Source organism: Falco punctatus (genome assembly GCF_963210335.1).
Source record: "Falco punctatus genome assembly, chromosome: 2".
Lineage (NCBI taxonomy): Eukaryota > Metazoa > Chordata > Aves > Falconiformes > Falconidae > Falco > Falco punctatus.
Genome location: NC_137581.1, coordinates 111428774 through 111455557, shown reverse-complemented (window position 1 = coordinate 111455557; position 26784 = coordinate 111428774). Strand labels below are relative to the sequence as shown.

The 26784-nt window shown below is 38.1% G+C and overlaps 1 protein-coding gene across 1 annotated transcript in view; it reads left to right on the top strand.

The window, feature by feature from the left end:
• The first annotated feature begins 7898 nt into the window (after positions 1 to 7898).
• The window catches only part of LOC308059366 (uncharacterized protein), a 57903-nt gene continuing 39017 nt past the window's right edge, over positions 7899 to 26784 (top strand). The window contains exon 1 of the mRNA XM_080376577.1: positions 7899 to 24267. Coding sequence (XP_080232703.1) covers positions 24099 to 24267 — 169 coding nt within the window. The 5' untranslated portion in view covers positions 7899 to 24098. The remainder of the gene's footprint in view (positions 24268 to 26784) is intronic.

Below are 26784 nucleotides of genomic sequence, written 5' to 3'. Positions count from 1 at the left end.
TGAAGTGGGTTTGGGTTTTGTTGGCTTTCCTTTTTTCCTGTTAGTTGGTTGGTTTGTTGTTTTTATTTAAAGTACAGTCATCTAATTCTTGTTAATTGACATCATACTTGAACTTTTTTTTCTGTAATACACACCAGCTCCAGGCCTCCCAGAGTTTACAACGATATAAAATATTTGCTTAAATCATATTTTCAAAATGGCATTTTTCTGAACTTTGGTTATTGTATGTGTCTGCCACTACAGTCACAGAAACCCAAGGATGTCTTTCTGAGCACTCAGATGTCTCTGGTCTCCCTACTGCGACTTTTGCTTGTCCAAGCAACTTCAGCACAGGCAAAGGTCCTATAAGAGAGCAATTCAAATTGTGGATCCTTCCTCTTACACCCACAAGCTTATAAGCTTAAATGTGGAGACTTGTTTTAAATCATAGCCTTTTAAGTTTCTTTACCTTTCCTGAGAAGATTAATGTTTGACTGTAATACATAATATTTGAATAATTCATTTTAATTAAGTTTGATTATAAGAACTAATTAAAAGATATTTAACTGGTTACTGGCAACATAGTCGGACTACTTCATAAAATACCATTTGGTGTTCAACCCTAGAGTCATGTTGGTTTTAGAAACTATATTCTATAAATAATAAAGGGCACATAATTAATACTGTATAAGAATTCGGAATTCTACTATTTATTAAAAAAAAACCAAACCAAACAAAATAAAACTGTTTTCTGGTTTTGGATAAGATTCTCTTTTTCTGTAAAGCTCACTGTATTAGTAAAAAATGTAACCAAAAAAGGGTTTATAATGACCTCTTATTCATGTTCTTTCCAAATGTTGTAAAGTGGGATTCATCTTCCTTCCTTTCCATCTCATCCTTCCCTGGATATTTTGGGAAGATACATAGAATCATAATAAATAAATCAGCTTTTAGAATATAAGCATTGAGAGTGATCCTTTGGATCACTGAATCCAGGAAGTGAATTCTTTCTATTCTAGTCAATCTGATTATGAAAGTCATCAAGTTTCTCCTCAGCAATAGGTAGATTGTTGCCTTCGTTATTATTACTCAGGAGATTGGTTCAGATCCTAGCTATTCTTATAATTGAAAACCCTCAAATATCTAGTCTAGATGTATTAATTGCCAGTTCATGCTCATTTTCTTTGAAAAGCTCTTTATTTGATCTCAGATTGTGACTTGATGACTAATTCTGAGTGCTATGATGGGAATCCATTATCAACTGTTCAGAAAATGCCCTGCCTAATTTCTACTATGTGAAATATAGTGTCACTATTTCTATTCTCTGTCTGGTTTAGGTTGTTGGAAGAAAAAGAACCCAAAGAAATATTTAAAGAATGAGGTTTTAGATGTTTTATCTTAAGACCTGAGCAGTGATTTCAACAGGATGGATAGATGCTAGGGACTGTAAGAGCTAAATTTAATAGCTGAAGGTGACCTAAGATGCACTTACTTCTATTTGTGGTGAAGATATCACACTGAAGGGAAACAGACTGTGCAGAGAAGAATAAATGAGACATTTTCTAGAAAACTGGCTATCCTATATCTTAATTTGGTTGAAAATTTTCCATGGAGTCTATTTTTCAGAGGAAATTTGGATATTTGACTATGTATTTTTTTTTTCTGAAATGTTGTGCGTTTCCTAGAACTCATATAGTTGTCTTTCCTTTGAAATTAAATTCTGTTGGTGTCAGATGGAAGTTGAATTATATTCTACATCCATACTGAGAATCAATTTCTCAAAATAAAAGCCTTTGCAAACAGGGGAAGGCTTTAAGGCAGTGTTGGACATATCTGTGCTACACACACAAGCTGAAAAATGTTCAAAGAACACTGACAAGGAAGGGTCCTGTCTATTGTTACTGGGGGAGTATTAGTTTGAATCTTGGGATCTTTACACAAGGATGAATTTAAGAGCCTTTGACATCAATCATGATGTTCACCTCCATTATTTTTTTCAAACACCAGATCTGCTCCCAGTAGAATAGCTTACACAGCCTGTAGAATTTTTTTGTCACCCATACCTCTGGTTCTTTTTTCCTTCTGCATTGATTGAACTAGGTTAGAAACATTTCCTAAGCAATGAAGAACTCCGACCCACATTTTCATGGCTTCAAAAAATGCGCTTAGACATTATGGCAAGGTGCTGCCCTCCAAAAGAGGAATGACTTGTCACAGAACATTTTTCTGCTAGAGGTTCAGGGAGAGCTGGGCTGGCAGTGTCAAAATGCTGAGCATATTTGGAGGTGGAAGAAACCATAGGTTAATATCAGCTGCATACTCCCTAGCCAGGAAAAGGAAAGGCAAAATGGAAGAAATAAGTTTTCAGCTTTAGGTATTTCTGAGTAGAAGAGCTAAGAGGTGAATAGGTGTGGCTCATCTTTGTATTAACAGAGGAAAGACTCCATAAACAACTGTAGTGGTGCCAAAGAACATTGTGTTGAACTGTGAAGATCAAAAAAACCCAAACAGACAGACCCCCAAACACTTGTCTTCTTTTTGTATTGTTGAGTAAAAGTTACAATGATCCACAAATCCCGAAATCAATAAACTTCTCTCAGTCTGGAGAGGTTGGGGGTGGGGGATGTTCTGCTTCTATGCTTCTGCTGTCTGATAACAAGAATAGTGGATGGTTTTATGTTTCCTCCAGCAGTAGTAAATGGATTTGAAGCAGTTACAGTCTCTCTAAAAGGGCTGTAACAAATGAAGAAGCCCAGAAGTCTTGGTATTAAAAAGGAAGGGTAAATTTTCATGTACCCAAAAGTCTTTAAGCTGTCTTTGTGACTTAGAGTTTCTCACACTGAAAGATCCTATTAATAACTGTTGCATTGCCACTGATTTAAAAGTATAAGTATAAGCAATTGAAATCTCCAATAAGGTACACTTTTATAACGAATGTTTTCATTGACTTGGAGACAATTATAGCATGAGATTTTCATTTCTAATGTACCTACAGTAATTATCCATGTTCTGCTGATGGTTATTTATTCTTTAATTAAAATGTATGCAGGGGATAAAAAGCCCATTAGGATAAAGCATAGTGTCAAAACGAAAAAGTTGCAATAAAGTTCTAAAAGAACATGGAAATGCCTACTGTTGGCTTCTGTATATTTATGGCCAAGCTCTGGTAGCAAGCTTCAGAGAAACAGAATATTACTTTACTCTAAAGTAATCACTTCTATAAAATTAGAAAAGAACTTAAATTATTTATCCAGCAAGCCTAACCAGAACAAAGTACATTCGTGGACTAGTATGCTGTAGCATTAAGTATCACACCCTCGTTAAGGAGCAATTTTCTTTCCAACCTTGATTCAGTATGAATGGGGAAGAACTGATTAAAAAGAAAGGGTTCTTCCAGTTAGAAATGGCAATAAATTTTTCAGGAAAGGTATCAGTTCATACATATGCCTAATAAATTAACCCATCTTTGTAGAGAAAACTGCAAATGCATTCTATTCAAAGGTGCACTGCTAGTTTTGAAGCTTAAATTCATTAATCTCTGTGAAGTTTACAGTTGTCTTATACAGTTTGAAATGCTTGCCTTGATGCATCAGCTGAGGATAATCATCTATTTGAATTTATGGGAAACGCTATCACTGTGAGATGTGGAAATCTCCATGTGTAACTTTGGAATACAAGGAAGAGTTAAACGTAAATTCCCATGTACTGGGATGTGTGGGTGAAAACATTCTTTTGTAATAAATAATTGTAGTTTTAATTAAGGTAGATCAATTAGATTCCAGTATTTGACTCATCTCATGGTTTCTGCACATGGTTGTTTGGTTTTTTTTAAACCTTTCCTGCATAACCAATCCATTCTCATTGCATGTCCTCGGAAGGTCCAGAAATTTCTCAAAACGAGAATAATTTTATTTGCCAATTCCTGGATCTGGTTGTGTTTCAGATTAGCGATTTTTACATTCCCCCTGCATTATCCCTTTCCCAGGAAGAGGTGCACATGGGAAGGGTGACTGTAGAACAGTATTTATGTTTGTGGTAATCCCTGGACGAAGGTTCCTGGATAGGTTAGAATGACTCAATCACATCTCTAAATTGTGCTTAACTGTGGCAGCACCAGGGTGATGCTCCGCAGCCAGGAATTACCAGAAAGCAGCCTGCTCCGCTCGGGCCCTGCGTGTCCCTTGGCAAAGCTTGGATGTTGGTTGGTGTTAGGTATGTCTATGTACGGCCTTTCCGTCAGCTGGTGCTGGGCTTTCCATGCCAGAAATGTCTCTGTTAGGTATTGAGGTCGTCCTGCTGTCAAGGTGGCACAGAGGGTTTGTGACAGGGTAATTTTCTAGGATCTTTAGAGAGCTACTAGAAAATTGTATGGGACTGTATGCTGGGTGCTGCTTTATTCCAAAAAGCATTTAACTGTACTGCAATAATTTTTTTAAAGACCAGACTGTCTGCAAATGCTGAGACATCAAGAACACAGGTTAAAACCATGTCTCCTGAGAAGAGCTGCCCAATTCAGCAGTGTGAGTTTTCCTCTTGGGTCAGGTTTGTAGGGGCTGAAGCAAGGCAAGGCCAGGCTGTCCTCTCCAGTAGCATGGGTGCTTGGGGCCCTCTGGAAGTTTTATGTTAAAAAATCCTCAGTTAGTGAAAGGAGCATGTTCTCTGGCAGTGTGGTTGACTTTCGCTGCCCTTCTGTGTCAAATAATAGTTGTGGACTCGTGACCCTTGTTAAAAATGCAAAGCACATGTCAAGGTGTTATAATCTGTTAGGCCGTTCAGACTGAACTGGGTATGGTGGTGCAGTGCCCTGCAGAGTCTTTAAAATGGATATTCCACTGCACAGATGTCCTCAGTCATGTCCTCAACGAGTTTTTCTGATCCTTTGTACTCACCTACTGTTACTTCTATATTAAGTGGTGAGAGAAACAGGCACATTCAACCACTCTTGTACTGAATTACCTTCTGGAGTTTCCTCCACTGACTGTACAGGGGATGAGGAACTCAAATGTGTGTATTGGAGCCTAAACCCAGGTAGGCCTGGGTGCCCAAATCTCATTTTCTTTCTTAAACATTGACAATTTGGCTGAAGTGAAGCCACTGAAAGCTTGACTTCTTTATTTCAAACATCTGAACATCAATCTTAGGCCTCACACACCTAACACTAGGCTCGTAAGTTCATCTCTTGCTATTCCCTGAGGCTGTGCTGATGGTCTGCCTGAAATACCTGGTTTTGCATGTAACTAAAGTTGTTACTGAGAAGAATCATATACTGTGCTCCCTCTGAAGAATCGTAATAATATCTTTTGATAACCTCACTTTGTTCCTTTGGATGAAATGCACTTACTGTGTGATTTTCTCAGATTTCATTGAAAATCCTAAGGGATTCCAAATAACTGCTGTGTGCAACTACTTTGTTGTTCATAATACAGCATCTTAAAGCAGGTATCATAAGTTGCAAGTATGCAGTAACCATTCTCTCAAGTAAACCTGCTTATTTTTTCTAATTCAGAAAGCTGAATTGTCATGTCCTTCTTAGAGAATTATAAAAATAGATTTTGAAAAAGAACCTACAGTAGAATGGAGGCATCTGTTCAATTTCTATTTTACTTCCCCACACTAGATAATGTTGAAAACAAAGATGTTATTTTTCCCCCTTGTTTGTCATTAGACAAGAAAAAAAAAAAAAGCACAGTACTTTTTAATTTCATCATTGTTTCTCTGTAATCACAAGAGAAACAATGTTTAAATTAAGAACTTAAACATTTCCATCCTGATTCACAGAACTCTACAAAGCCAGTATTTTGCTGAGTAGTTATTTTAAAACTGGTAGTCATTGGACATCCCCACTCCCCACCTTGCTTAAGAAAAGGGATCTCCTAGTACATAACTACTAGTGAAAGTAATGATTGTCTTGCAGGATTTTGGGTTTTTTTTTTTTTCATTATAGTGACATTTTTGTACACGTGCCCAGGCAGCTTTGAATTACTGTATATTTGTGCATGCTGATATTAGTTTAGAATAATAGAACCATAGGCTGGAAAGGACCTTTAAAGATCATTTAGTCCAACATTCTACCATGGGCAGGGACATCTTTCACTAGATCAGTTTTCTCAAAGCCCCATCCAACCTGACCTTGATCACATCCAATGATGGGGCATCCCCCAGCTTCTCTAGGCAACCTGTTCCAGTGTCTTCCCACCCTTATCATAAAAACTGTCTCCCATACATCCAATCTATACCTACCCTCTTTCAGTTTAAAATTGTTGCTCTTTGTCCTATCACTACAGGCCTTGGTAAAAAATCTCCCTCTGTCTCTCTAATGAACCCTCTCTGTATTTTCAAAGGTTGCAGTAAGGTCTCCCTGGAGACATGTCCAGGCTGAACAATCCCAGCTCTCTCAGCCTTTATTCATAGGAGAGGTGTTCCAGTTTAATACCTTTATTTTAGTGATTTTAATGAAGACAAGCATCCTGGACAATCACACACAATGCTATGCCAAATGCTACCTACCCAGCTGCCTTTCCACCACAACTCCATTGCTTATACACCCAACCATTAAACTTCCCTTGACTAAAACTCCCAGCAATATAGATCACTCAGAAGGTCAAATTTCTACAAGAACTGTGAAGCACAGAATGTTAGAGGATTTTGTGGTTTGATTTTTTTAGTCTTTTTTGTCTGCATTTCAGTTTTTATGCTACAATGGGCCAAAAGCACATTTCTCCAGGAGTTCTCTGCTTCATTAGTTGAAGGTTTCCGCAGTCCTGGGCTTCAGACTGATTTAAAAGTGTTACAGATTTTTTCGAGATTGGATCAGGAAGGTTGGAGTTCAGTGGGAAATCTCAGCTTACTTTTTGTTTCACAAAGTTGCCACGTGAAGGGAACAAACAAATCAGCATTGCCACATTTAGTTTACAAGAATGATGTACACAACCTGCTGTGAATTTCCTAACTGCCCTCTAAGTTACTTTGAAGAAAAACAGAACTCCATTTTTTTTTTTTTCTTTTTATTCTCCCCCCATTTATTTATTTATTTATTTATTTATTTATTTATTTATTTATTTACATAAACCCATGCCATTTATCCCTAAAGCTCACCTAGCACTGTATCTTCTTCCTGACAGTGACCAAACCTGGTTGCTTAGGCGTGAAGATAAGTTACACATGAATACAGGAAACAATAGAATAGAGTGATTATTCATTGGTATGTGCATTGTCTCTGACTATTTTAGCTTTGCCTTATTTTGGCTTGTTGTCTCCTTTAAAAGCTAAAGTCCATTTACATTTACTGTCTTTATTAAGAAAGGATTAATCACCTCTGAGATTTTCTGATTTATGCCTATTCATTTATTTATTTATCTATTTATCTATTTATTTATTTATTTTGCCATACCCTTTTGGAGATGGGCTGACTAGACTAGTATATGGTACTCAATATATTTATCCTAGTATATGGTACTCAATAATATCTACTGGTTTTGTGTTTTCCTATTAATTCCTAGCATCCTGCCTGACCTCAGCTGAATGTGGAGGTGGTGTTGTCAGAGAAGTATCCACTTCTTTGGAAGTCACACTTTGGAGAGTAGGTACCTCTCCAAAATTTTAGAAAAAAGTAGGACTCTTATTAATATCTCTCTGTTTGCCAGAACTATTCATAACTGTAGTTTTTTGCTAACTTGGTTCGTACAGTGATTTGACCAACTGACCTTTAATTATCAGACTTATGGATAGTTGGAGGCTGAAGAAGTATTCTGGGGATATACTGTTACATGCTTCTCCACATGCCCACACGTTACTGTTCTTTTCCCTTATATTGTCTCATATTCTTCCTGGGTCATCCATCCTTAGAAGGGTATAATGCATAGGCCTTGGCATACTGGGTTTGGTTCAAACTCCAGCACTTCAGACTCATGGGCTTGAAATGCCACACAACCAAATCTACTTGCCACTGCAAAGAATCCTCTAACAGATGATTACAAGGATTTCCAACATTCAGTTTCTGATGCATTGGTACTGCTGTGTATGAACAGAAGTCTTCACTCTACTTATTTTTGGATCCAGTTTCATTATTCTCTGCTCATGTAGAGGGACCTTTATGCACCTCACCAACTCAATTACAGAGTGATATTTTCTTTTCTACTTAACTAAATCATTATTCAAGGCGGATGGCTTCTGAATGTATTCTAATTTATGTGTTGGGAAAGAAATTATTTACACCCAGATTAACAAGAAACTTGGGCATTGTTAGACTAAGCAATGCAAGAACTCAGACCTACAAATTTACCAAGCCAGACTAGGCAGCTCATATGCATATTCAGTGAACAAGAAAAGTTAGATGCTTTTGGCTGAAAGCCATAATAGCCATCACACTGATGCTCACACCTGTCAAGAAGCAATGCTCAAGTAAGGAGAGTGAAATCCTACCTGACTTCTGGCATAGAACAGCCAGATTAATCTATACTCAGAACTCAAAATGTTTGTATGTGCATTGTGCATATATAGGAAGACCAGCTTACATCTGTGACTAAGCTACCTCATAGTGTTGTGTTATATGAAAATAATTTTGAAAAGGAATGTAGAGTGTCCTTACATCACCAAACAAGTAACTTTACATGACAAGGAAGAAACATTAAAAACATTCCTACCTGTGGTCTGATAATAGTTTGGGTAGACAGATCTGATTTAATATTCAGCAGAGAGCTGTCAAGTTTCGATACCACAAGATTTTTTCTAGACTGTACTCCTGAATGGCATGTAGGATTGGACAGCTGTGCTTTAGAAAAATTATTTTGCAAGTGCATAATATAAGCGTCCTTTGTGAGCAGTAAAGGCAAACACTGGTCATAGGTCAAAGCCTTAGAAATCAAGGTGATAACCTTCAAAAGGACCTGCTGTTGCAACAAGTGAACCTGGCCTTTATGCTCTACCTAATAAATTGAAAGTTTGCAATGTTCTTTCATACCTGAAGTTGGGGAGAGATGGCCATTAGTCATACAAATCAAGCAATGCGGTGATCAGGGTTACAAAGCAGGTCACCCACTTGCACTATGATGGAAAATCCATTTTCTTCCAGCCCTCTTGCCAAGCACTGGAAATTCCCAAGTGTCTCTAGTCCAGGACCAATTTATCTCATTAATGGGAGATCCCATGGCACTTTGTACCTCATTATAGATGCCACAATGTCCTCAGCAGAGGTAGAGTATTTTAGCAGTAGTATTATGTCATGGTTTAACCCCTTCCAGAAACCAAGTACCACACAGCCACTCACTTAGTCCCCCCAAACCAGAGGGATGAGAAGAAGAATTGGAAAGGAATGTAAAACTTGAGATAAGAACAATTTAATAATTAAAATAAATAGGAATAAACTCCCCAAACAGTAATGACAGTAACAATAGTTGTAATAATGACAACAACAATTATAATGAAAGGCAGGGAGAAGGGGAGAGGAATAAAATTCAGAGGGGAGGGAGAAAAAACCTGTGTTGCACAACACAACTGCTCACCACCCACTGACTGATGCCCAGCCAGTCCCTGAGCAGTGACTGGCATCTCCCTGCCAGCCCCAGCCAACTGCCCCTCCAGCTTACATACTCAGCATGACACCCCATGGTATGGAATATCCCTTTGGCCAGTTTGGGTCAGCTGTGTCCCCTCCCAGTTCTCCATGCGCCCCCAGCCCTCTTGCTGGCAGGGTCTGAGAAACTGAAAAGTCCTTGACTTAGTATAAACATCACCCAGTAACCACTAAAAACATCAGTGTGTTGTCAACATTGTTCTTGCACCAAATTCAAAACAGAGCACTACATTAGCTATTAAGAAGAAAATTAATTCTATCCCAGCTGAAACCAGGACATAGTATTATACTTTTCTTCTTATTATTAATTTTTTATTTTTATATCCTTTGCCCTTCCTGCTTGATCGCAAAATCCCTGTTTGGTTGTTATCAGTAAGATGGGAGCAGACTCAGCTCTATTAGATTTATAGAAAAAGAAAGCTGTGACGATTCCAAGATCCATAGACATTTTAATATACAACAGTTGTATCCACTGTTTTGTATGTAGAAGGCAAACTCACTTAATACGTATTACAGTTTCTTAACATTGCTGTAATATTTCTGATGCATATTAAGCATGGGAGAAGAGGAATATGCGGCTTACTGCCGTATGAGCTCTAAGATTCTCGTAAAAGTGCAAAGCTGTGAAACAGCTCCAAAATACTGAATTTTCTCAAGTAGGAAGGTCAGATTAATCTTCATTTGCATCTCTTGATAATGTTAGTATTTTCTAAATATTGCTCTTGCTGAAGCAGTGTAGTATTACTAAAATAATATTATTTCATGGATGTAATTCCTTTGGGTTAAACTTGATCTAACCCCTGCCAATACATGTACACATGTTTATATGTTAAGAAAATGTACCTGGGTTTTAATTATTTAGTTCTTAATCTTCACTGACTATATAAGTTCAGGAAGTAGGGTAATTACAGTTTACTTTTGCATTATATCTTTCTTCATTATGTTTAATAAGAAATGACCCCTCTTCCCCACCAAGAGCATTAGCTGGCAACTGTTTGAAATGGTAATGAGAAAAATTCACCTTCCTGTCCTGTTCCTTTCAAACACCACAGAGTTTAAAACCTTCTGTTCCCTTGTTTATCTTCTCTCTTGCGCTGTTACTGCTCCCCTTTCATTCTTGCTTTCAGTCTTCTTTCATTTCTCTGCTTCCCTAATCTGTGGGGCTGCAAAAGTAATGATGCTTTCTTTGGGGATTTTTTGTTCTTCATAGAATATTCAGAAACATATTAATTCAGCATTCCGGCCTAAGGCCATTATTTCTTTTTATCAGTCAGCTGGATCCAAAGTCCACTGTAATCAATAGAAATAACACAGTATGTTCCAATAGGATTAACAACAATATTAGTAGAAGCAGGGAATGTAATTAGGAAGAATGGCCATCCCATAAAGAGTGTTGATGGCGTTCCAAGCCAGTCTCCCTCTTTACTGGGTAGTGGTGGTGGTAAATTACAAAAGTAGTCCTGCTTGTTTTCTGTTCTCTGAAGAGTGACACTTTACTGAAACAGTAAAGAGAAGACAAGTGAGGATTTTTTCTGTACAATCAAGGTTTGAGGAGTAAAAGTCTATGGAGCTTCAAATAATCTAAAGAAAAGATACTGAAGAAGTTGTTTTTATCTTTCGCTTTCTGTTTTTAACTGAAAAGGTAGCATGAATACCCTTGCCTACCTGAAAATTTCTAGCAAATGTAAGGAAAAGCAAATATAACGAGAAAAAAAATTGTGTAGTCCTACTGGGAGAATCTAGCTCAAGATTCTGCATGCCTTAAGAACCAAGGACAATGAGAAAAATATTGGGCATCATTAGGTATTACAATTGCTGTTTTGTTCACTAATAGGGGGCTATAATTAATTCCTGAGCCTAATTTTTTTAACAGAATGAAGGAACAAAATTATTAGCTATGCAAATAACTTACATACAGAGGTACCTATTTATTACTCCTTGAAATCCTGGGTAAGCAGGCAAAATTGATTCAAATTAATACTTAAACTATTTGATTAAATGATAAAGGAATAGTACTGCTAACCAGGCTGAAATGTTACTAAGAGGTTAGGAAAACTTGAAAGATTACTTTGTTTTTTCATATGTTTACCTCTTTCTTCATCATCCTCCTTCTTCACCTCAAATAAAACAACAAACACATGCAATGACTTATAGATGGATGTAAGCAATGACTTATGCTGTCAGTGTTGCATCTGTCACTGATAATTTGCTTGCCTGCTTCTAGAGAACAAGGCTTTTTACCTTCCCTCCCTCCCTCTCTCTCTCTCATCATCTAATTTACCTAGTCTGAAAAAAAATGTAGAGAAAGAAGGGAAGGTAGATATCTGGTGCAAGCATTTCAGACAAATCATCCTTCAAACAAGTGGATCAAGAAAAGCTAACAGCATATAATTATCCCATTCATACGTTCCACTGATTTGGGGGTTTGAAAGCCATTTAGCTTGCTGAGTTGGATTTAGATTTGCTATAACAGCAACAGGTTTGCCTTTTATTGTGACACTAGCAGATTTTAGTCAAATGGGATAATATTATATGCATGCTTTCCTCAAAATCTTACTCTTTTATCTTGGACCATTAGGCATTTAAGGTCATTGTTATTATATCATCTTGTTGCTAGGGTTGGAGATTTTCTTATTCCTATAAATGTAATTTCAATGCTGTCATCTCCAGGTATTCACCATGCTTTTGTTAGGCAACACATGCGGGAAAGACTAAGCATGCATTTGCTCCAGCAGTGTAAGTGAGGAAGAGATAAAACCCAAGTGTCACTGTCACTGGGTATTAAAAATCTGGGGTTAGAAAGGAAGACATAGAATGGTAAGTATTTAGCTGTATCCTGAACATTGGCTCTTTCTACTATGGTTGTCTTGGCAATATGTCTTCTGAGAGAAATTCTCAGCAGGATCTTCTCTTTAAGAGTAGGTTCCCTTTAGCTGGGCTTTTACATCCATGTTGTCTTGTTGATAATGTCCTGAGATTCTTATTTCCTCTTTAGTTGTATGGATAAATATTTAATATTTGGATGAATTTGGAACAATAACTTCTGCCAAAAGCATCAGATGTCAACATCTGCCAGATTTCAGTTTTTTAATAGCATCATCCAAACAACAGGCTGTGGTCTTTTCACAATGTATTCTTTGGTGGTGAACAGTATATAAGGGAAAACAATTTCTGGATGCTCTTTAATTAGGGTGACTGATGTTTTCACTGTGGCTTGCAGACAGCACTGACACTTCAGTGTTCTTTTCTGAGGCAATAGCTCAGTGACAATTGACAGAGAAACAACATCTGCAATACTGAGGAGTAATATATTTCTCTACTTCTGATATTTCTGGGAGTCTTACAGCTCAACCTCAAGGTCACAAACTCCAGGCTCTTTTGTAGCAAATAGAGAACTGGCTTTCAGAGATTAAAGTCCTGCATAAAACTCAAGCTACTGTCCCATTTCAATGAGGCTTTCCAAACTTGGTAGGCATGGCTGCTTCTGTTGATACCAGCCTCCAGGTCTGTGCCAGGCCTGCCATACAGAGAAAGTGGCATGCTTCAGTCCCTTCCTCTCCATTGCCCAAGCACAATCCCTCACTCCTGAAAGCTAGGACTACTGTGCACCTCGTCCCTGCAGGCTACAGCTGCCTACCTAAGCTGGGATCTGCTGCCTTCTCAGTGCTGCTACAGCATCTCCACAAATGCAGTCTTCTACAACGTACCTTCTAGATTTTCCTTTCCTCTACTGCACGATCACAAATTGGGATCAAAAGCATTTCTTTTCATTGCTTTCATTCCACACCCACCTAATCCTGGAAATCTGGGCTGCAACACTGTGTCTTCCAGCGTAGGTTTCACCTCCATGTGGCCACACTTTGTTTCACAACACATAGGTCTGGTTCCTTCACCAGAGCAGGTGCTCAGGGAACAGACCGGCATGTTCAGGGGCCAGCTGGATTATGGGGGGAATTGTGAAGGCTGCAGGTCTGGAGTCCTGTAGTGGCAGAAGGGGAGCCACCATCTGAACAGTTCTACCCTGGCGTTGGCTGGCTTGTAGTTTGGAATAAACTGTGTCTGAAGAAACTCCTGTAGCTACAGCTCCTCTTTTTGATGCTCCTCACCAACCTTGCTGGAGTGAGTAGCGGTGTCTGCAATGCTTAAGGCTAAAATTAAGCAGGATTTTGGGATAAAAAATTGCTGAAGTAAGGTTAAGGAAAATAATTTGTCCTGAATCTGTTCAATAGCTCAAGCTGAAAAAAGTGATATTAATTTTATTTTTTTTTTCCACCTAGGAAGTGGAACATTTTGTTTCATCACTCTCAAATGGAATGTTTTGATGTTTGGTTTTGAAACAGCAAAGACATGTATCTTCTGATTCATGTTTTTAATTGGCATTAACGATGTCTTTCTGAAAGAATAGAGATCTTGACTACTCTATTTTCTCTGTGGATAAATCTTCATTCATTGCTCTGTCTGTTAGGAATCACCTTAAGTTGCACAGATCTGCTGTGATACAGTACTGAAACCTCTGTTACTCTGATCTACCATATACTTACTTATTCTACAAGAAATCTGTTGTTAGCTAAATACTCAGAGCCATCCTTTTCCCCTATGCTAATTCACTTCTTGGCTATTTAACTGGGACAGTGAGGGTCAGCTGTAATGGATTTTACATAGACTGGAAAACAGACTGAGACCCACACTTCATTTTGCAAAAAACACTGTAAGGGAGTTAGAGGACTAATGATGAATACATATTTGGAAGGGTGAATGTTTTTCTCACTTAGAAGTATTTTAATACAAGTGAAATGAAACTTTGGCCCCAGAAGCGTACCTGTACATAAAAGCATGAAGAAATCAATTGGAAGTACTTTTTATATTACACTAGCAGAAGTTACTACTGCCATTCTTTTGTCAGACACACGCATCGCTATCTCTGAGTGTTCTCCCATTGCTCTCAAGGAGGCTTTCTATTTGATATTTTTCCTATCAAATTTTCTAATCACTCTCCGTCACAGACAAATTAATTTGGTTTTATAATGAACAGAGCATTAGCTGGTTTTGGCCAAGAAGGCTACAGAGTTAGGGCTAGGGCTAATAACCTATGTGGATGTAACCTTCAGATACTGGGCAGCACTGCTATTTATCTTGCTAGTGTGCTGAAGCACCTCTTGTTTTGAAGAGGTCATTTTATATCCTCCATATATTCCACAGATATAGAAGGCAAGCCAAGTACCTATTTATCTTGTCTGAAGTTTGATTTCAATAGGATTGTTTATTTTTATAGAAAATTGATCCTAAATAGAAGATCATTTATTGTTGTAGCAGGAAGCAAGAAATGGGGTGGGTTTTTACCTGTTTAAACAACTGGTACATACCAGCTTCTAAGCAACACTTATTCCCAGCCCACTCCCAACAAATGTAACACCATACAGTAGCTAGCAGTCTGTTTTACCCATAAGTATTGCATGTGATCGTGCAGTGAAAGACCTTGTTATAAAGTGTAGATACAGGCAAATAGAATTAAAGCTTCTGTGGGCACTGTAAATTTAAGCATCTTGACTTTGTAATATTTAAGAAGATAAGGTACCATTCCTTCACAGAGATATGTCATAAAAAGTGATAAATATCAGCCATGTTGAGGATAGATTTAAATTCATTTCAACGTAGCGACTTCATATTTATCAAGATTGTGCAAAAGCTGAAGCTATTCAGCACAGACTAGAAGATTGTTCCACTTAATTTAATTTCAAATTTTAGATATAAAAACTACTTTTAAAATAATGCAGACTGAGTTCGGGACGCTATGTCGAGGAATAAGGACCACACCAAAAGCATGTGTGAATAAGTGTATCTTTAAGGTACTTTTGTATTCCTGTGCTCAGGCAGCTGTCTGGGCACTGACTCTGCTTCTGTCATTACCAGGAGAAGTCTCAGTGCTGGTGGAGAAGGATGGAGGATGCAGCTGAAGATGAACTACAACAATATAACAGTTCAAGAAAGATTTAGTCCTAAATTAGTATAGCTACTAGGAAGTGGGAAAGGCACAAATATCCAGTTAATCTATTTAAAACTCTTCCAGCTCCAGAGTCTTTTAAACCACACTCTCAAAAATGTGCTCTGTTAAGTAGCAATGGAGAACCAGCTCCCAGTGCTACTTCAACAGAAATGGGCAAGAACTGTGTCAGTTTCCTCAGGTCTTAAAATTTCCAATGCAGTTGTGTTTAAATTCAGAAATTTTGGATGCTTCTGGGAAAAACTGTTATTAACAAAATGTAGACCGCATTAAGCATGGCAGGGAGTAGTTGATCTCTTTATACAGACTTGATTATATTCTTTTTAGGCAGTTCTTCATGCTGAATCTTTTTAATGCAGAAATGCCTACTGTCATAACAGAATGTTTAAACTGATATGCCTCTCAATCTTGCAATAGGAAAACGAAAACTCAGCAGTGTGAGTAGCCTTTGAAGTTTTGTAAGGGCTCTTGTGCATTTATGACCACCTATCTAGATATATTTATACAGAAGTAGCACTAAATTATATTCTTATGCTGCATCCAGTTATTAATTTTAAACCCAAGACATTTCAAAGTCATCTAGTCACTAGCGCAATCCTGTACTCAGGGAATAAAAACTGGACAAGTCTGATATGCAAAAATCCCAGAGGACACATGACAGATGCATAAAAATACTTTGTGATAGAATTTATACCTTTCCCTGATGCAGGGACACTTTATATGACTGGATTTTTTTTTTTTTTTTTTTTCATTTTTGGGACAAGAAAATATTGTGAGGGCATGTTGTGAAAATGTGATATCTTGTATGAACTGTAGGTTAATTGCTGCTTGAGTGATCTCTGCTATTGTCTTCAGTCTGTAAGGCAGAGCTGATCTGCTGGTGCAGTTCCTTTTAACTGAATTTCACCAGTTCATAGAAATTTTGAACTAGTAGAGTAGAGACACTGTTGTCCATTCAGTTACATTCCCCAGCCATGTTGCTGGTCATATTTCATGATATGCAGTGGTTCTGCAAGCACCTCTGACCTCCTTCTTGGTGCAGTTGCAGTTGTGATGTGGAGACTGAGCATCGGAGTAATCTACTATATGAATCAGGAAAGATGACAACTCTGAATATGAGACAACCTCTCCCTCCCACCCAAAATAGAAGGTTATAAACAGAAAGTGTTTATTACATATATCATCCCTCTTCATTTCCATCACTGTCTCTCTCCGACTCATATACACTTTCTTGGTCATTTTCAGTGGCTTCTCTGCTCTCAACATTTTTGAACTAAAAAAAAAATCATCTTTGGTTCCACCCATGGAATATGAAATACGGAGTTTCTTAAAGTTTTGAGCTGTAACTCCTGGATTTATCTGGTACCATGCAGTTGTTGTGCCTGGCTCCATTATTTTTTCTGTTAGGAATTATAGCATGATCACCTCTCTAAAGCCGTTTTGAACGTACAGACTTCAAATGGTCTTGAAAGGTCTTGTTTGCTAATGTATCGAGCCACCTGCAGCTGTGAACGCCCTCGTTCTGTTATGACCAGAGAACAGTATTAACTTCTCTGACAATATTTTTGCCAGTAATAGGTGCCTTTTGAATGCGTCTAGGACAAGCATTCCTCCTTTTTGTTAATAACACACCTGGTCACCTATTCTGAACAACGTTCAGCCAATCCTTCATTAAATCTTTAGACATCCATCCTGGTTTTGACACCTAACAATTATTCCAGTAGGCAGCTGTTCCTTCAGCATTGTTTTATGCTTCAGAATCACATATGGTGGCAATTTCATACCATCTGCTAGCACTGCCAACATGACTGTAATGTGCATTTTTTCATTCCCCAAAGTTTTTTATGATGACAAATTTTGTGCCTATTTCTTCAATGGTGTAATTGGGTGGTGTGTCAAAATAAACTGGAGTCTCATCGGCTTTACCCATTTGGCTCAGCAAGTAATTGCGATCTCTACACAATCCAGTCACACACTGCTGGAATGCAGTGATTTTTCTAGTGAAGTTAGAAAGTAGGTGTGGGTATAACAAAGTTTCTCACTGTAGGCAAAATCCATTGTGCCACATCATTTGTACACATCAACTGTTACTAGCCTTGAATTCTCTCTATGGAGTGTTTTCTGCTTGTGCTATTTCTTGATCTTTCAGTTTAATGATTTCCTGTATAACAGGGTTTCTGTCTTTTCTTGGAGTATGCAGAAATTCTACAATTTGTTCTACCTCGTAAGAATTCTATTTTGAGTGCACTATACACACGTTAGAAGTGTATATAAGTATATACACTTCTTATGTCCTCCCAGTGCCACAAATCTTTATTTTTTTTTCCACAAAAGGTATCACCAAGCTTGAAATATGCATTGTATACCTTTTGGTGCCTTCCCTGTTGCACTTATTTCTCTCATCTCCAGGTGATCTGCTATTTCACACATCACTTATAAGATTCAGGTAGACTTGTAAAAATGTGAACAATCACTGTGGAGTTTTCTGAACTACAGTACACCACATAACTTCACAAGTCACTGAGAAAAACAGATAACATGCTAACACCGTGTTTTATTTAGGCATAGACCTGCTTTGGACATATTTGTGCTCCTTCTTCACTAGGAGGCCTCCTACAGTGTACAATCACTTTACCATCATTAATCCTAAAGGAAGATGAACCATATTTTTTAAGTTAAACTGCTTTGACAAAAACAACACGTCATCTTCTTTTTTAGTAAATGTGGTAACTTGAATTTAATTTTTCTATTTTAGGCATTTATTCTAGGCTGCCTTTATGATGAAATGTATTTCCCATTCTCTTCTGTGGTAGGTGGCTATAAAAAGTGGAAAGTTTCCCTCTGTAGCTGCCTGTGTGTCCCCACAAGGAGTATAAATTACTATCTACATTAAATGCCAAACTTTTAGACTGCTGAAGTTTGATGGAATGGGGACAAACAGCTGAGAAGAAGGGTGCTGAAGGTGTGAACAGATTTTGAAAGGTATATGGCAAGGTTTGCCCAGGCAACTGAAAATTATGTTTCCTTGAGAGAGAGAATTGAAAATTGCAGTGTCTCCCTCCATGTGACTGATCCCGACTATATGCAGATTGACCTTCAGATATGTGTAAGTCCCGCATTTGTCTGGACTGGGGACTCCTTGAACTGCTATGTCTCCAAGGAGGCCACCAAAAGGGTTATTTTTCTACATAGACTGCAATGCATCAAAGGACAGAGAGGAGTGGGGAACTGGTGTCATAGCTCCCACCTCAATAAATTGGGATATGACCGAGAGTGTGCAAAGGTATTTCTAGATTGTAGAGGAATTGTAGAGGAATGGAGCTGTGATAATTAACATTGATAATATACGGCTATGGGCTGGCTTCAGGGACAGTGGGTTGGCTGATGTGGATAAGGTGCAGCTGTGGCTGGTTCCTGCTAAGTAGTTAAATAGCTCTAAGGGGTATGGAAGAGATGGGTTTGTATGAAGGGAGACCTGGACAGGGCAGAGGGATAGAGCGCGTGCCCCAGATGTAGGAGAGGCCCTGGGAGAAGAAGGGGCCCCAGATGAGGAGAGGCTGGCTGGGAGAGGAGCCCAGAGAAGGAAGACTCCAGATGCAGCAAAGGCAAGAAGCAGGGTGGACTGGCCTGAAGAGGATGAAGAAACAGCACAGAAAGTAGATGAAACTTTGAAATGTTTTTGGGATTGGTGGCTGTCCTGGGGCAAGGTGCAGGAGCTAATTATTGAAGTTAACCTGGTATGGGATAGTAAAAGCCTTGTTGCAGCTGGCTAGTTTTGATATTGCTGTGACACTAGATCACTTTACATGTAGGCATTTTCTCCCAAGCCTTTGGGTCTCAGGAGCCATTGCTTGACACAAGAGCAAGATATGGTCATTAATATGGCTTAGTCATGTCCCTTCAGAAAACAATGTCTCTGACTTCACATTGCATTGAAAATCAACAAATAGGCAATAACCTGCCTCTTTGAGAGGCTAGATGTTTTATATCTCTGCCAGTATGCTGAAACTCTGATTTGGGGAAGAAACACAGTCTGGCAGAGCACCTTTGATTGGTTGTCAGCTCTTGGTTTAGGGCAATCTGTAACCTCCTTCATACAGTGGGGAGGAAGCAGCACCTGGCATTCTGATTTGCATCACGGTAGGTGGCAGAAGAATCCAGCCACCTTGAGCAAGGTGGCATGCTAGAAACTGAGCTGTCCAGGTAGGTGGTAAGGCTAGCCCCAGGTCTGCAACCATTTCTGGGCAGAGACCTCTAGGCCCCTCATAAGTGAAAAGGTATTTACCTTCCAAGATTGGTAATTCTGCAGGTATTTCTGAAATGGGGCTTGGGATGATTGAAATTTTGAGTCAGAGAGCTGCCCAGTTTGGTTTTTTTTTTGTGGTGTTTTTTGGGTCCTGTCCCTATCCCCCAAATAATAAAATCTCCTTCAGCTACTTTTATTTTGTACTTACAGCCAACCGGTCTGAGACTGAGCTTTTCAGAAACAAAACGGGGGGAGGGCAATTGTTACGTATATTTAGCCATATAAGAAGGGAATTATTTGCCCACTTGGTTGCTTGATGTTTGCACGTATTTTGCCCTTTCATGTGTTCAGACCCGTTTAGGCTGAATAGATACTGTTAGAAGCACAGAATTTGGTAAGTCTGGGGGCATTTATCAAAAGGGAGTTGGTGCAGATCTCTCCAGCAGTGCTAAATTTAGTAGGGGGAGAGAAAAAGAACAGATGTAAGAGATACACCACCAAAGTTAGTATGTCTGCTGTCTCTCCCATCTCTTTTGCAGAAGCATACATGCTCAGTTTTACACGTGAGACACTTGGAAGTCATCTCAGTGGACAGAGTATCACAATTAAACTAACCTGTTTCAGCTTCTCATGTGATAAGGTCATCATCCCTTATATAATAAGGTCATAATCCCTTATATTCAACACCTTAAAAATAAAATTGGGAGGTATCAGTAAGTCTTTGGTTTCAATTTCATAAAAAGTTTAGGTGCATGCTGTTTCATGATCAATGAAATGAGATTAATTTGCTTTAAACAAAGAAGAAAAAACTTTAATTTTTTTTTTTTTTAGAGAAACAAAAGTAAAGAGAAATTTCTTAACAAGTAGATTCCTTCAATTTTTTCAAACCCGTACAGGAATATGTACATCCTCATTTTTCCATATGCTAAGTTTCCTTTCTTCTTTCAGCCATCCGAAAGTTTTTCTGGGTGGCATATACAGATCGAAGTTATTTGTCCCGTGAGCCATGTGCTGAACTTCCTGGATATGAATGTTAATAAATCCAAGACATGTGTTTTGAGACAGAGGTATGTCTCTTGATTGCCAGCAGCCTGAGAAACAGGATATTCTGGTACATCACTTGCTCAGAGTGGCAACATGGCAAATTACCAAGAGGAGGAATAATCTGTTGCCTATATCATTAGGGTTGGCAAGTCTGAGCACAGAGTCTGTTCAGAAGTTGATTAAAAATAATGTATGAAATATGACCTTTCTCTGGTCCTCTATGGCTCAGAAAAGATTAAGATGCCGAATATATTAGGTTTCCTAAAGAATCAAACTCCAAAGGTAAGAGTCCCATTCAAGCAAGCCTGTGCAGTATACTGTCCTGTTAATGAAGTTCTAATGGAGCTGAGGACCGGCAAGAGGTCAAGCCACCTTCTGATACCAACAGCTGAGCCTCAGTACTGGTGGGACAAACCTGTGGATCTTTAGGAAACAGCATGGCCTGAGTACTTTCAAGAGTCTCCCATGTGGGATTTTATTCAGGCAAATTATCACAGCAGTTTATACAGACACCATTTCTCTTAACTGAAGAGCTCAGGAGCCTAATGATGCTCACTTTACAGTTGGGAAAGCCAAGGCACACAGCTGAAGTGACTTACCTAGACCTGTTTCTCAACTAAGTACAAAATTCAGACCTTGCTGGTTGGCCAGCCCTCAACTTGTTTAATCACCTGGTTTTCTATAGCCTCTTGCCCTCACGAGCAGGGTGAAGCAGGAGCTGGCCTGCCTTCAGGCAGGCAGTTTGCTCCCTCAATGCACAAAATAGCTGGTTCTTCACTCTCACCCCATCCATTTCAACCCGATGACCCCCACCTTACCCTACCCCTAAACCCGACTCAGGCAAACAACAGGTAGCCAGGCCATGTTGTGTCTGTTTGTGTAAAGCAGAATTAATCTACAGCCAGGCTGTTGCTGATACATTTCTGCTCATCAGGATCAGGAAAAAATGAAAACCTTTAGTTTCTGATCTCAACCTTAAATCTCCAAGCCCCAAAATAGCTGAAAATCTTCAGTTTTCTTTCTCCATTTCTAAAAGGAATAGAGTTGTGGGAAGGACATCTGGAAATATGAGGAAGAAGAGAAAAGGTAAAAGAATCATGTTTGGAGGGGAAGTTTAGGGAGTAATTAAGTATTGAAATGTTAGGGTCTCACTGCCTTTTTCCTCCATGCAGACCTTTAGTTCTTTTCCTTTTTTTTCTGAGTAATTGTATGCAAATGCATGCCAGGTTTTGTGTCTGTAGATGTATGCCAGAGTGTTTATTGTTTCAATGCCAGTAGGTTTGCCCACTGAGGCTTCCCAGCTCCTGTATTTATATACTTTGCACACTGTAAAGGGATCACAGCTCCTTGGGAGACACAGCGCTAACATTTCTGTGGTGCAGAAAATAGAGAAGTAGTGGTAGGCCAGAGCTGATGTATTGTTAAAATTCCTAACTTCATTATGTGTGAGTCTACTAAATCTTTATGTTGCAATCTGAATTCAGAAAGAGGAAAAATGATGCTGAATTATTTTCTTTCTCACCAGGAGCAGTCTCATGCCTGCTGCCTGTGCTTTGTAAATGCTGCATACATAGTTAAGCACCTTTCACGTTTACAGATGCCTTTACATTTACAAATGCCTTTATCTTCAGAAGCATATTTGACACACTAGGCTAGCTTACAGTTTGAAAAGCCAGTGAATCATTCTGTGAATAGCTGAATACAGAATATCTGAAACAATCAATGACAACTTGCCAGGGCTTGGGCAGAATGCTCCCTATTGTAAAAAGAGCTGTAGAGCAGGCTGTGAAACTCGAGTGGTCATCTGATAGGAAATGAATGCAACCAATCTCCAAGGAGCTAAGCCGATATTAGCAACACCAGTTGCTTGTAGTCATAGTGTTATTTATCTCCCTGCCTTTGACTGAGCTTCTCATGTTCTGCTTAGGAATAAAAGGATTGCTACTTTTGTTTGCCTTTACTTCTGAAGTATTTCCAGATCTAGAAAAAAGGATGTTTTGTTTGGTTGGTTGGTTGGTTGTTGTTTTTAATATTAGGTCTATATATATAAATGTGTCTTTTTCTGAATCTGTGAAATCATAATAAAAAAATAAAATACGAATAGTTCCTGAATTATGTGACATTAGGCAGGATTGAAGGTGCCATCCTATTATATGAACATTCACAGATTTTTTTTTTTTGCTATTAAACTGCTTATAGCTTACAGCTACTAAAAGAAAACAAAATCAGAAGTTAGTGACCCCCTTTCTTCTTTGTTCTCTACATCCTCTTAAAAACGGGTGTAATATCTCTGTGTATGAGATGCAGCAAGGGAGTGCAGATGTGTGCGAGGATGCGGGTGTAAATATTTTAGCACTGCTACAAAACCTCGTTCATTCAATTTGCAGTGAATTGAACCGTTGGATTTCTTCACATTCAGTTGCTCACATCTCAAAATCCCAACTTTCTGGTGTTCTAGAGATATCTAGATTTGAGGGAGGGATAAATAATAAGATTTGGGGAGAAAAAAATATAATTTTCCAAACCCATCCAGTATAGATTTTGACTTGCATCCCTGTGGAAATTCAGTGTAAACTATTGCTTCAATACCAACACATTTTGAGTGAGTACTGTAAAGAATTAACCCTAAATAAGCCTTCAGATAATCTGTATTATCATTACTTGCCACTGAAATGGAACTGCTTCTCTAATAAAACAAAGGAAACTAGTAGTAATCCAAGATTTCTCCATTAACATTATAGATACCAAAAACTAGCAAGTAGACGTGCATGTTTGAAATTACAGGCAGAGTAACAGAATTCTGCACACAGGAGTAATGGTCTTTGTTATTACCACACTTCTTCCTCTTTATTTTCATGGTGTATATAATTGTATATTCACTGTATTGGCGTATTTAACAAGTGTTACTGTGCTATAGGGTGGCACAGTGTAGTGCTCAGGGATTCAAAACGCAATGACTTTGAATGAAATCCGATGCCACTACTAAAGGAATCCTCTATATTTTGTTTCTTTGCAGTTTGCTTGAGTATTATCTCAGGATACATAGGAAATGTTGACAAATAATGACAAAAGATAAACAACGTGCAAATGGTATTTACAGTTCTCTGTTATCAGGGTGTCTAATAATATGTAGTTAACTTTTCTAGTTTCCCCCCTACCCCATAGTTTTACTTATAGACATCTGGGGTGGGGTGGGGTGGAGTGGGAGTTATTCTGGGAATTACTCTAAGTCACGGCGGTGGAGGAGGAAGAATTAAATGGATATAAATATCTTCTGTTCTGGTGAATTTCCATGTGAGATCTTGGAAATTTTTTTATGGAACCTGTCTAAGTCTGCAGTAAATGATGTGCTTTTCTACCAGGTGGATGCTGAATTGATTCAAAGGTACTCAGCTGCTGCATCATCTTTATTTTCACACATCAAAGGTAGGCATATTGCAAGCAATTAATCATGTACTTGTTTATTGTTTTGGAGTAAATGCATTTTACACACCTTTTGTTGCTGAATTTAATTTAATTACAAATCATCCCTATGTGTATCTGTCATTACCTTAGTGAACACAAAAAAGAAAGGATGAGAGGAAAAAAAAGCAGCAAGTGTTTGCTGCTGTGATTCTAGTTACTTTTGAAACAAGGGGCATAAGATAGGTTAATTATCCCTGGTATATTAAAAGTTAATTAACTACTAAAAGTATTTAGAAATGTACTTGGCTATTAATATCAAAACACTTGTGTTTTACGTGAAAACATTTAGTCAGTCATTAAAACCAAATCAGTCCCTTGTGAGGGCCCAGTTTCACAGGGTGGAGTTTATCCAGAATAGGCAGCATGGGGCTTAGTTGTCCTTGGGAAGACCAGGTAAAAAACAAGGGGGACTTTCCAGTGATTCTTAAAAAAAATAATTTTACCTTTTATGTCTTTTCTACCTTCTGATATAGATGTTACTCCTTGCTAGTAATACTTTTGTCTTTTCATAATCATTCCCCCAGACTGTTTGTTAATGGCTATGCAATAGGTGTCCTAGTGTGTTTGTGTACCCCTGAAGTTGCTCTTTGAGGTATAGATATGTTTTTTATTACAATTTATTTAATGTGAATATTAAATATATGCAGGTGTTACTCTGTGGGAACTTTTCAGTTGCCCACTGATATTTTACTGGGAACAAGACCTGATGCACTTAGATTTTATACTTTTTAAAATGTGGCAGATAGGAATTCTTAAAAAAAACCCACAGACAGCAATACATTTTTTATTAGTTAAGACTAAAGGAAGGCTACTATCTGAGGTGTATACCCTCGTCTTTATGAAATGACCAAACATGAAGTTCCTGTGTCACTCTGTGTCACTGTGTCTTCATAAAACAGGAAAATACACATACAAGGGAAATTTGGAAGCCTTGAAATCAATGGCCATGAAAAGTGTCAGCATAGTCATGTCTATAATGGAAATTAAAGCATAATACAATGCCTTCTGGGAACAGAATTAATGCAGTTGGCAGAAAGGTATGAAAAACTTTGTGACCAAGAGCATAATGTCCCATTTCTGGTTTTCTTCCCTTCCCCTCCCTTCCCAAAACAGCCCACTTGGTCATGCAGTGTAGAAAGTATTAATAATTTATATTTCCTCTTGGATTTAGCCTATGGTTTTCTTTTGTTGTTATTATAATAACACAGTTTTTTAAAAAGGAATGGATAAGGGTTTCTGAGTTTTGCAGAAGAGTGCAAAAAGAGAGGTGGGTGTTGTTGCGTGACATCAGCATTTACATTTGTATCTCCTAGTACAGAGTTTCACTCAATGGATAAGTCCATTTAGTTTATTATTGTTTTAGTTTTGACAACACTGTTTGATTACTGGAATTTGCTCTTCTCAGAAGTGTATCCAACCTCACCTACTCAGAAATTATTTATAAGTTTTCCTGTAAGAAAAATACTTTATGTATCTCTGAGTTTTCTTTTTCTGTGCTGTACCACAATATATATGTGAAACTTTTCTTTTACTGTAAGATATCACTTTACTTGTGCAAGGGATTTTTTTTCCCTTGCTTAATATATCTATGAAATGGTAAATGTAGAAGAGAAGCAAACTGAAAATAAACTTCCAAACCTACATCCGTCTTGTGGTCAAAACCTATTAGAAGGGTATCAGCAATCAGCCCATTTAATTGGTTTCTTTTACTGTCTCTTTAAATCCAGTTCTCAATCCCTTTGTATTATACCCATTCTCTGAACCTCCTTGCATGAGTCTAACTTCTTTTTAGGTTCAGATAGGTTAAGAACAATCATCAGCTTGGGGTGAACAGATATAACCGAATGTGGAAACTGACCCTAGGATTCTATTACTAATTTTCCCCTTTATGAACCAGATTAAGGTGCTAGACATTTAAAAAGTTGTTTTCATCAGTAGATACCTTTTTCTGGGGAAGATAGGGGAAAAAAAAAAAAAAAAAAAAAGACATAAGATTCTTTTTCCTATAGTTTTTTCATAGTAGTTTAATTTCCATGGAGCTTTTGTAGTTCCAGCACTTAAGACTCAAAGCCCAAGTTCCTTACAAAAACAAAACGGGTAAGATCTTGGTTAATACTTTTGCTCACAGATTAAAATCACAAAGAGTTCCAACTTTTAAGAGTTCTTGGGCAGAAGGACAAATTCTGCTCTTGGCCTCATTCTGTAACATCAATGGGTCCTTGCAGTTAAATTGTTTTATCAGAGTGGAAAATATAGATTCTTCACCCCAAAAGATTCATGTTTAGACTGTTGATCATAACAGAGAAATCTTTCAGTGTATGAAGAGCAGGAGGATACAAATCCAAAATACCAACAATTCAAGAAGGGTCCAAGCTGTAATGCCTTATAGACCATAAGTGGAATTTTGAAATTGAAATGCTGGATAACTTGGAGCTAACTCAGTGAATTAAGTATTTGTGTAACACTGTATATATTAGG